We start from the raw sequence: 11,447 nt of genomic DNA on the forward strand, positions 1-11,447 counted from the left end.
TCATCACCGAGCTTCTCAATTCTTATCAATGGAGCTCCTTTTGATTTCTTTCGACCAACTCGAGGTATTAGATAGGGAGATCCCCTTTCATCCTATCTCTTTATCATTTATGCTGAAGTTCTCTCTCGATTCCTTCTTCAAGAAAAAAGCCTTGGGGCACTTTAAAGGAACAAAAATTTATAAAAATGCCCCTTCTGTCCCCATCTTTTGTACGTTGATGATCTCACCATCTATTGTAGGGCGGAAGAAGGAGACGCGCGAAACATTCACCAATGCCTTACTCAGTTCGAAGAATGATCAAGCCAAATTGTAGAAAGTCCTTTGTCCACTTCAGCTCAAATGTTCCAAACAGGTAATGACACATCATCCTTGAAATCCTACAAATGCATGAATGCAACCACAAAGCCAAGCATGTGGGACTCCCATTCTTCAAACCTCTATCCCAAAGCCATCTCTCCAACAAGCTCATGGAAAAACTGTCGAACAAAATGCCTCTTTGGAAAGCAAAAAACTTGTTTAAAGCTGGTAAAATGGTTCTAATTAAAAACGTGGCCCAATCTCTCCTGTTTACCAAATGTCCACGTTCCTCCTCCCAAAGAAAGCCTGTTACAAAATGGACTCAATAGTCCACCGTTTCTGGTGGAGGACTAAATTCGATGAAGAACACAACCATTTCCTAGCTCTCAAATCATGGTCTTCCTTATGACAACCTAAGAGCAAAAGGGGCCTCGGATTTAGAAAATTTTCAGATTTCAATAAAGTTTTGGTCTCTAAAATTGCATGGAATTTATTGCAAAAATCTTATAAACTATGGTGCAAACTACTCTTAGCTAAATATTTAAAGAATGATGCTGACTTTTTCTCTCATTCGCAGGTGATAGGACCTCATAGATTTGGAAAATATGTGATGAAATGCAAAAGGATCATCCAGTTGGGCACATGCTTTCCAGTGTCCAAAACCTCTACTATCAAAATCTAGGAAGATCCGTGGATCCCGTCCACCCAAAACTTCACCCTTGACCGCCTTTTAATCCTCAATCCTAACTGGCTGATCTTCGTTCGAGACATCATGGATCACCACTGAATCAATGGAAAGCTGAGTTACTCCTCCAAATGTTTCCTTGGCATGTTGTCAAGGAAATAAGGAAAATTCAAATTCTGGATTTTCTGGAGCCCTTGAGCCATTTTGGACTCCCTCCAAGTCACAAAAATTCAACACCAAAGCGGCATTTCACACCATCCAACAAAACACACTCGATGACAATCCGAAAAGTGAAACTGTTGGGAAAAGAATTTGAAAACTGGATCTTCGTAACAGACTTAAACTTTTCATTTGGAGAATTCTCTTTGATACACTTCCTACAAAAAGATAGATTGAATCAACTTTTCTTACTAATTGTTCGTTTTGTGATTTTCAGGTCGAAATTTCTCATCACCTCTTCATGTGTTGGCGTTCTTGGAAAGGACATGGCTACTCTCTAAATGGCAAGTGAGATGGTCCCCCCGTCCCACTTGTCACTTAGAGAGTGGTTTCTGAAAATCTCAAGCAACGACTCGACCTTCTTCCCAAATTGTAGCATTCAAGATGAGTTCCTCATTGCATGGGCGACGCTCAAAATGATCTGGAAGACACGAAATGACCTCATCCATGGAAAAGTCCACAAACACCTAAACTCATTGCACAAAGTGTCCTAAAAAGCACAACAACCTACTCAAATGCAAGAAGCTCAAAACGGGTCAAGATGCTGTACAACAACGAATGACAACCACCACTAGTGGGATGGATTAAAGTTAATACTTACATTGCCCTGAAGAACTACAAATGCTTTGCTGCCTTCCTGGTGAGATAACATCAAAGTTTCCTCATCCGTGCAGAAACAATTGAATTTTTTGTGTACAATGCTTCAATTGCAAAACTAAGAGCTATCCGACTTGCTGCTGAAAAAATGCATTGTGTCAATGCTGACAATGTCATTTTGAACCAGACTCCATGGATGCCATCAGGTAGATTAAAAATGCGAAGGAGGATGTGGAATGGGGTGCCCTAACAGATTATCAAGGAATCAAGAAGACGTGGGAACTCGGGGCTAATTGGAACTTCAGACGTATCCCTAAACTTTGTAGTTCTTTTGCCCATAGTAATGGGTACATGGGCCAAATTGGGACGGCCCAATCACCCCCCCCCCCCCCCCCCCCCCGTTTTTCTCAGCAGATGTATTTTGTGATAATAGGCGTAGAACTCTGGACCATTATTGTTTTGAGTAATGAAGTGCCAAAAAGAAAAAAAAAAGATGACCCTTTTCTTGTTTGCCATTTATGAAAATAATTTTAATTATTGTATATTTGTTTTCTTTTTTAAAAAAATGAGTTTTCAGTTTCAACCTATTTGGTGATTAATAATATTAATTATTAATTAACCACATCTAGCAGTAAAAAAGAAATCTACGATAGTAATGTAATTTTTTATTTTTTTAAAAATATGAGTTGATCACTTAAATGATATATATTTAGTTCAAAACCTCATTCCATCAAAAGAAGAAAAAAAAAAAGAATTAATATAAATGATATATTCTTGGATCCTGCTGCACTGCATACACCCTCAAGAGGGCAGACCAAATGTAACTCAAAAAACATAAAAAACACCACAAATATTGGTGATATTAGGAGTTTAAAGTTTTAAAAAGACAAAATACATTGAGGAAATTCAGGATTTGGGTTGGAAAATTGTAACATAGAAAAGGTATAAGTACATCTATGCTCTATACCCCCAACCTACAATGTATTTACACAAATCACACATGCCTTTCAAAAAATTACATATACTCACTAGAAATTTCAACTTCATATACACAAACCACCCTGCTTTTGAAAAAATTACAGATACAATCTCCATAAAGATCAACATCATTACACAAATTATCTCTATTTTTGGATTGATGGGTGGTTTTGGTAATTGCACAAAAAATAAGATTGATTTGCATAAATAGACCTTATATCAAGGGTTGGGGTGTAAACGTAAGTAGATGGTGGTAAGTTCCACTACGCATTCCACAGGCTCATTTAACTTAAACCTACACTACATTTCAGCACAATCAAGACTATAAAATCAAATGAAATAAATGTATGAATATTCGACTTTGGTAACTGATTAAAATATTTCATCAAAAAATTGAGACTATAATCAAAATAGTAACACCCGCAATAAATATATTGGCAACTAGAAACATATTTAACATACTCCATTTCTCATTGGGCACAGGACAATGAACATAAAAAGAAGGAACAACCTTGGGGGTAACACCTACTAGGTATCCACATCATAAAGCCACCAAGAATGTAGCAAAAAGCTGTTTCGTCTTCCAAGGGCTAAGGTTCCAAGATCATCAAATGGTGTGATGTATGTGTTCTTGTGCTGACCATCCTAACCTGTGCATTATCTTCTTGTACCTTAACTGTCATAGCAACGACACCCTAAGGAAACATGCATGGATGGTTTCTCGTTTATCATCTTGTATCTACTTCCATATACTTCCTTACATATACGATTGGCATTATCACTTGACGTTAATGAAATGGAATACAAGACGTAACAGCATTAAACAAAAAATATCTGCTCATATTCTGTGAATTCTCCCCTTCCAGCATTCTATAACCAATTATACCATCTTTGCAGGAGAAAATCCATATCAAGAGCTATTAAGCATTCCCTCCAATACGATAATCATAAGCTAGCCCAAAATTAAATAAAGAAGAAAAGGATCATCTGAGAGCCAAGAGCTGTTGTTGCTTTGATCAAATTCTTCCACAGACACACATGAGAGCATAGTATAAATATTTAATCCATTACTCCAGAAAAAGAACTAAGATAGATAATAACACGTCGAAATTTCACTCTCTATAGATAGAATTATACAAAAAAGATTTTATTGATATATATGAAAGACATTCCACAACATTTCTGTCAGAATTAGGTATCAAAACTAAGACTAGCAAATAACAGAAAGCTGTGGGATGCATTGCACAATGAGTTCATGTTGTAGGAAATACAGGAAATTATGAACCAAAGACCTCATGAGAAGAGAGAACGGTTCCGGTTGCGTTCCAGCCGTGCTTCCCTCTGTCACAATCAAGGAAAAAACTAATATCTGATCATGCAGATAATTAAGAGCTTCTAAATAAAATGACTATAATGAAGAGAAAAGGTAGAGCATTTCTGCCTTGTAATTAACATCTATACCTCCTTTTTCTTGCACTCCTTGTAAACGTCAAAATGTTCTTGGCATTTGCTCTTGTCGCTGTTAAATACTTCTAAACCTGCAGCATTAGAGACGCAAAACAAATTAAGTTCACATCAATGATAATACATCCAGGAAATTCCACAAATTTAAAGCCAAATGAAGTGAGGTACATGAGAAACACAGGGCAACAGTGGAGTTTCTACATAGAGAAAACACCAAAACATTTCATATTTTCCCACAGAACACATAAACATGCTAGCAAAATGGATTGAAACTAAGTAAAACATATTTAAGGGCACGATATTTTACATTTTTTGTACAGAAGAGATTGACAATAATGAACGAGCAACATGTAATGATTTCCGCCCTGTTGATAAGAAGAAGCTAATCCCCAAACCATAATGTTCTTCCTCCTATTGTTCCACAAAAGGTTCACTTGCCCTAGTGAACCAAAGTTTGCAGTATCCCACCATCGCAAAAAATACACCAAGAATCCACCTTCTAGTGCTCTATACCAAAATTTCCACTCTATCAATTACAACTAGCTAGATAATCAAACTCTGAGCCCAAAAAGCAACAATTTCTATTTACTTAAACCCTAACCCTAACAGAAAATCGCAGTTAATAGCAGCCTGATCTCCGTTAAAGATGATTCCACCCAACAGTTTTCCCAGGTTTTCAGGATAAATATCCAAAATTCTCACATAAACGAACAGATTACTTGGAAATTTAGCAAAACCTAAAACAAACTTGAGATTTCAAACAACCAAAAAACGGAAACATATTAAACAAACCGAAATTGCATACATTTAAGGGAGGCAGTGTAAGCAGGATAGCATTCAGAATCGGCGAGTCTGGCAGCACTCGGATACGCCGGTGATTGCACTTTCGATGACGCCATTTTCTATCTTCTTTCCACCGTGTGCTCTCTCTCTCTGTTTTCTTCCTACTTCAGATGGGCTTTCACTGTGGGCCTTATTGTGAGAAAAAGGTTTTCAGCCCAATAAGATATTGGGCTTTATATTTTCTTTTATAATTAATTTTATTGAATTTATATTTGGAATTGAAATTTTTCAAATATATATTTAAAATAAAAGTACGTTTCAAATATTCGGTGAAGTTGAGGCCCGTCTATGATCACGAGGCTATATGTTTGAATTATATTAACGTATAAGGATATTGTCTATTTTAATAATAATTGCAGGTCTATTTTAATAATTACATCGGAAAATTATAGATATTTATTATTAATAATTGATATATTAATTATTAATAACTGAAATTCATACTACATTTAGATTCATTTGAGTTAAATGAGTAAATTCGATTGATTTGGAATAGACAATAGCATGTTCTAAACATGATAATTCAATTTATTGAGTTCGAATTAAATGGTTTCTAATCAAATTCGAACTCAAATCCAAATTGTTGTTGCATTTATGTTTACTCACTTACACTTATTTAAATATGGTGAGAAAACATAAAGAAACAATAATAATAATAGGGGTAAATTACAAAAACATTTCGGACGTTTGTTATAATTACGAATACCTCTCGTTGTTTGAAAAATTATAAATATTCCCTAATGTTTGAAGAAATTATGTAATTCTTGATGGTGAAATTGTCAACTTTATCCTTACTGTATTTTATTATTTTTTTAAAAAAATTAAAAATTTATAAAAAAAATCAAACAGGGTGGATGAAGTATATACAACAAGGATAAATGCCTAATCTATTAGTCTTTCTTTGAGTTCTCCGTCCATTTATCTATGGTGAAGTGGTCAAAATGTCATTGTGGATTATAAATTTAATTTTACTTATTTTCTTAATTTTTGCATTGAATAATTGAAGAATTCTTTTTACAAATTTTTAAAATTTTCCGTCCATCTTGTCCGATGTTTTTTTTACGATTATTCAATATTTTTTTAAAGAAAAAAAGTATATACAACAAGGACAATGTCTTCGAGCTCTATTCAAAGTATAATTTCATCAAACATTAGGAGTATCAATAATTTTTTAAATAATAAAAAAAGTATATATAATCGTGGTAAATTTCAAAGAGGTAATTATAATTTATTCCAAATTTAAAGGAAAAAGTAGAAAATGGAGTTATTTTCCTTATGTAAGTTCTTGGTTTTTTATGGAAAGTCTTGAACAGGTTAGAATAGTTATGGCGCATTAACCTCAAAGTCCCACTCATTTTTCCCTCCCTGACAGCTCAAAATAAAGTGATTTTCACAACTTTCCTCCTCGGGCAAAAGCTCGCAAGAAAATCTATACCCCTTGCTTTCCTGGCCCCTCCTCATGTCCCCCACTCTCCTTCTCCCCTCACACACTGTCATGCCATCTACTCATTAAAACCCCATAAACAGAAAGGGAAGAAAAAAGCAACAACTTCACCTCTCGAAAGGGTCAGTCCATTTTTCCTTCATTGCTCAACCAGAGTGTTACAGTTTCTTGAATTTCTTGATTTCTGGTATGGTGAGAAAATGAGTTGTAGTACTGCTAGTAATAGTGCAAATGCTGCCACGGTTACCAAATTCATTAAATGTGTGACAGTTGGGGATGGTGCTGTTGGGAAGACATGCCTTCTCATCTCCTACACCAGCAACACCTTTCCATCTGTATGTATAAGTACAGGGCCTAAGAGTCCAATTTCACTTTTCTTGTGTGTTTGTGTGTGTTTCTTGGATATGGGTTTTTTTTTGTTTTTCCTTCTGACAAGGTTTTTGTTTTCTTGAGTACAGGATTATGTTCCGACTGTTTTTGATAACTTTAGTGCCAATGTCTCTGTTGATGGGCAAACTGTGAATCTGGGCTTGTGGGATACTGCTGGTATGATCATCTATACACATTTTATTGTGTGTATGTGTGTGATTTTTGTGTCTTTTTTAATGTTGCATGTCTTTACTGCTTCTCTCTACTTAAATGTGGAGTTGAAAGTGATTATGCTGTAGTAATTAAGTTGGAGATGAGCTTGAAAAATGTATTATTTGGAGGAAAAGAGAAAGCTCTGTGATATTTTGTGTAATAATCTTTTGACTCTTTGATCCTAAACAAAGAATTCATCATCTACAACAAAATTTAAGAAAAACACAAGATCAATCTACAACAGCAATACACAGTCTTATCACATTATAATGGAGAATTCTTGCAGAGATAGAAGCCAATTACATAGAGCATGTAGTTCTCACAACACTTATAGAGCATGGTTTCATAAGTTGGGCATGTGCAAGAACAAACGATCGATCGTTCTGTCTGGTTGGCAATTTCTTAACTCTTCCAATGTTAAACAATTTATTGCAGGTCAAGAAGACTACAACAGACTTAGGCCACTTAGTTACAGAGGAGCCGATGTTTTCCTCCTTGCATTCTCTCTCATAAGTAGGCCAAGCTTTGAGAACATATCGAAGAAAGTAGGATTTCCTCTGTTTTTATCCCTCACCACTTTCAAACATAGTCTCAAGTGGTAGTTACCAACTTTTTCTTGATGGTATATTCATGGCTTTTTCTTTTGCTTTCTGCTTCTTGTTATGCTTGTCCAGTGGGTCCCGGAGCTACGGCATTATGCTCCCTCAGTGCCCATTGTTCTTGTGGGGACAAAACTAGGTGAGGGTTCTTCATCTCACATGATTACATTCAATGCAAAACTATATTGTTGTTGCTTAACATGTTACTTTGCTTTGTCTTAAAGCTTTCTCCTTTTCCTTTTTGTGTTTTGGCTGGGCTCCCACAAATCTTTTTGAATGCTCGAATCAAAGCATTTTGCTTGTCAACTTTTCTCTTTTATGATTTTAAATTCAAATTTTGGACATCCTCCTTTTTTTGACACTTATTATGTCTTACGTTGAATTTGAGTGATTCTGACAATCTAGGAATCTACAAAGAATTCACACATACTTGACAGTTTAAGCTTGTAATGTTAGGTACCTACTTTTATAAATGTCAAGAGGAAAAAACTTCCTAGAATATATTGTTACTTTACCAGCTGGTAAATCTTGCGCATTGCATAAGCGAGTGCTCGTACATTACTTAAAACGAATAATGTACGTAACTGGCTTAAAACTAGTAATTAGGATACGAGTATAACTGATAGACTGCAATGCAGATCTAAGAGAGGATAAGCAGTTCAAAAAGGATTATCCAGGGGCATGCACTATTTCCACCGAACAGGTAATATTCTTGATTAGCATGTTTTTACCTTTACTGAAATTTATCTCGATTGCCCTTCTCGTGTTTGCCGTTCTATGGTCTAACAGTGGGTGGGTAGGCGTGTAAGACCAACTTAAACTCTGCATTCTCTTGGATTGTCCTGTGCAAGTTTGATATAATGACCTTTTGGAAGATTTATAAGCACTCAATCTACTGTAATATCACATTCTCACTGCATGCCTACTAACGACTACTCAATTCACTATATAAGAAGTCTGATTACGTCTCAGCATTCTTGTCTTTTAGGGTGAAGAGCTGAAGAAGCAAATAGGAGCAGTGGCCTATGTTGAGTGCAGCGCCAAGACGCAGCAGGTTTGTAACTCGATCTTGATGGTGTTGCTTAAAAACGTTCATTGATAAATGGCTGCTTCCGTTGAAGTGTGAAGTCTGACTAACGATACACTTTGTGCTAGCTTTCCGAAGATCCATTTTTACTGTATAAACTTTCTCGTGAGTACTTCTTTTTCCAAATGCAGAACGTTAAGGCCGTGTTTGACGCGGCGATAAAGGTGGTCCTCCGGCCTCCGAAGCTGAAGAAGCAGAAAACAAGATACAAATCATGCCGCCTTCTTTAATCAGATAAATCAGTGAAGTGTTGCTGCTTAATTTAAGCTGGAAGTAGTTACTTACTGCCTTGCTTCAGTATAGTTCAAGAATGTGATGCTGTCTAATATTTTCTTCTTATTGGTTTCTCTGGAGCTTCTGCTTATTCCTCCTTTTGTTATTTTTCTTCAGGTTTTCTTTGGTTACATATGCTAGTTTTCTCATCTATTTATGTGGTGGTTTATATTAATCTCTCTATCTCTTAAGATTTGATATAATTATAAATACCTCCTTATTGTTTGAAAAATTACAAATACTCCCCTCAAATGAAAAATAATTATGTAGTCCCGAGATGAAGAAGTGGACATTATTACTTTATCCTTACTAAAAAATTTTAAAAAATAAAAAAAAATGTTTGAAAAGGTGTAAAAAAATTGAGGGTCAGTAAAATAAATAACCTATAGGCAACATTAGTCCATAAAAATATTTTAAATATATACATAAAATTATAATTCATAATTTAAAAATGCATTTTGATCAGTTCACCCTAAAAATTAGATGAAAATTGGAAACTAACGAAATAGATTTGTTGTTAGACGGACGTTAAAATCAATGGGAATTTATAATTTTTCAAACAATGAGTATGTATTTATAATTATGTATTTATATGCATATTTGATATTTATGCAACACAAATTTACTCAAATTAAAATCATAAAAGAGAAAAAATAGATTAATTATTTATATTTGGATATCATAATAAAATAATTCAAAAAATATAAAGTTTCAAAGGCCGTCCCAAGAGCAAAAGAAAGATAAACTCAACCAAATTTGGGGCGGGTCTCGGGTTTTCTAATATTCGGGGTGGGGCCAGCAGGGGAGGTTGTGGCTCTTGGGATTTTTATTGGGGCGGATCTCGGGTCCAAATGGACCTACCCCAAATTCATTCTTTTCTTTGCATGTTGCATGTAAAGCGCTTTTTAAGCTAAAGTACTCGGGTGTAGAGGGCAAAATGGTCCATAAAATTATATCCCACCAAATTAAACATCAATAGCGATGCACATGGCTTTAAGGACAAAATCGTAATTGTACAGCTACACCATGGTAAAATTCGGAAAAAGTAACAAAAAGAACTTCATAATTCGATAGTAAAAAAACAGGAGTAGTTCTTAACTTACAAACGTATCTTCGGACTTCGTCTCATCGTCAAGCTTGCTCTTACGGCAATTTCTTGTTGGGAAAATTACTAAAAAGGACAAGAGTAAAACTCTAAAATCGTGTAAATATTGGGATCGGAAAGAGAAAATTCATTTTATTTTATTTGTTATTTTTTATGCATTAATCTGTTGAATAAATATGTTGATGTTCGACTTGGATGCCAGAACAAATAATAGGCTGCATGCTGTGGACGTGTTTGCAAAAACTTCTACTTTTATAAAGTGATTTTAGTAGAATCAAAAGTAGGTCGTGTTTGTTAAAAAAGTGAAAAGTAAACGAAAGCTGAATTGGATAATGTACGGGAAAAAACTACTCTGAAACAAACTTAATTGATTAAAAAATATTTTATCTCTATTTGTTAAAAAGATATTATTTTTGCTCTTATTTGCACTTGCTGTTTGTCAATAATAATTATTTTTCACAAAAAGTAATAAATTTTATTTTGATTAGTATATTTCATGTTTATTTTTTTTGAAATATTAATAGAAAAATTGAATATTTAATTTAATAGTGCTCCCACTAAGTAATATGATTATTGATTTGTACGCAATAATTATATAACTTGCATGATTGTCAAAAATATATTATTTATTAAATAATCATTGCCATTTGATTTATATTTTTTTATAATATAGGAATAATATATATAATTAGATAATGCAACAAATAAAATATAAAAATTCTAAAATATTTAATATGCAAAAGTGTAAATTTAATTATTGTTAAATTATTCAAATTATTTGAAATTTTAATATCAATTTTAAATATGCACTTCTAAAATAAGTTAAAAATAGTAAAATTGAATTAAAACTATTATAATGAATGTAAATTAGTCAAAAATGAAGTTGAATTTATTTATAAAAACAAACAACTAAAAACACCCTCAAATGTGCTTCTAACTTTTGGCCTAAAAGCGCTTTTTTTTATCAATTTCAGAAGCAGAAACTGGTATTCCAAACACATCAAAAGTACTTTTCTGGAGTCAGAAGTTGAAAAGCATTTTTCTAAAGCTCGCGGAAACATTGAAAAAACTTTTGCTTTTAGAGAAGTGATTTATATAGAAAAAAAATGAAAGTTATACTAAAATCAAAAGTGGATAGAGTTTGTAAGAAAATGAAAAATAGATAAAAGCTAAATTGTCTAAAAACTTACTTCTAAAATAAACTTAATTGATTAAAGACCATTTCGTCCATATGCGTTAAAAAAAATACTCTTTTGTGCTTATCATTTCACTTG

The 11,447-nt window shown here is 33.9% G+C and overlaps 2 protein-coding genes across 3 annotated transcripts; one reads left to right on the forward strand and one right to left on the reverse strand.

Annotated features, from left to right (window-relative positions):
* Positions 1 to 3,907: 3,907 nt before the first annotated feature.
* Positions 3,908 to 5,199, reverse strand: LOC105173457 (Cox19 family protein (CHCH motif)). 2 transcript variants are annotated; one of them, XM_011095198.3, is made up of 3 exons: positions 5,046 to 5,199; positions 4,238 to 4,314; positions 3,908 to 4,117 (listed from the first exon to the last, which is right to left on the reverse strand). In XM_011095198.3, exons 1-3 carry the CDS (start codon positions 5,137 to 5,139, stop codon positions 4,070 to 4,072), a joined length of 219 nt encoding a protein of 72 aa, XP_011093500.1. In that variant the 5' UTR covers positions 5,140 to 5,199; the 3' UTR covers positions 3,908 to 4,069. The 2 variants fall into 2 exon arrangements, with proteins under 2 accessions (XP_011093500.1, XP_020553618.1); XM_020697959.2 differs by having other exon boundaries at positions 3,908 to 4,138.
* A 1,276-nt stretch (positions 5,200 to 6,475) lies between these two features.
* On the forward strand, positions 6,476 to 9,243 carry LOC105173458 (rac-like GTP-binding protein RAC9). The gene is made up of 7 exons (XM_011095199.3): positions 6,476 to 6,862; positions 6,986 to 7,073; positions 7,545 to 7,654; positions 7,784 to 7,847; positions 8,347 to 8,411; positions 8,697 to 8,762; positions 8,927 to 9,243. The coding sequence occupies exons 1-7, from the start codon at positions 6,728 to 6,730 to the stop codon at positions 9,023 to 9,025; spliced, it is 627 nt and encodes a 208-aa protein (XP_011093501.1). The 5' UTR covers positions 6,476 to 6,727; the 3' UTR covers positions 9,026 to 9,243.
* Positions 9,244 to 11,447: the final 2,204 nt, after the last annotated feature.

This window comes from Sesamum indicum, linkage group LG11 (assembly GCF_026168435.1).
Source record: "Sesamum indicum cultivar Baizhima isolate 11 linkage group LG11, ASM2616843v1, whole genome shotgun sequence".
In the NCBI taxonomy this organism is placed as follows: Eukaryota; Viridiplantae; Streptophyta; class Magnoliopsida; order Lamiales; family Pedaliaceae; genus Sesamum; species Sesamum indicum.

Bases quoted from the DNA above. Each gene is read 5' to 3' on its own strand.
- LOC105173458 (XM_011095199.3), top strand. From the start codon at position 6,728: ATGAGTTGTAGTACTGCTAGTAATAGTGCAAATGCTGCCACGGTTACC. The intron at 6,863-6,985 runs GTATGTATAAGT...TCTTGAGTACAG, and splicing joins CCAGCAACACCTTTCCATCT to GATTATGTTCCGACTGTTTT. The intron at 8,763-8,926 runs GTTTGTAACTCG...TTCCAAATGCAG, and splicing joins GCAGCGCCAAGACGCAGCAG to AACGTTAAGGCCGTGTTTGA.
- LOC105173457 (XM_011095198.3), bottom strand. From the start codon at position 5,139: ATGGCGTCATCGAAAGTGCAATCACCGGCGTATCCGAGTGCTGCCAGA. The intron at 4,315-5,045 runs GTATGCAATTTC...CTAATGCTGCAG, and splicing joins TTACACTGCCTCCCTTAAAT to GTTTAGAAGTATTTAACAGC. The intron at 4,118-4,237 runs GTATAGATGTTA...TGATTGTGACAG, and splicing joins AGGAGTGCAAGAAAAAGGAG to AGGGAAGCACGGCTGGAACG.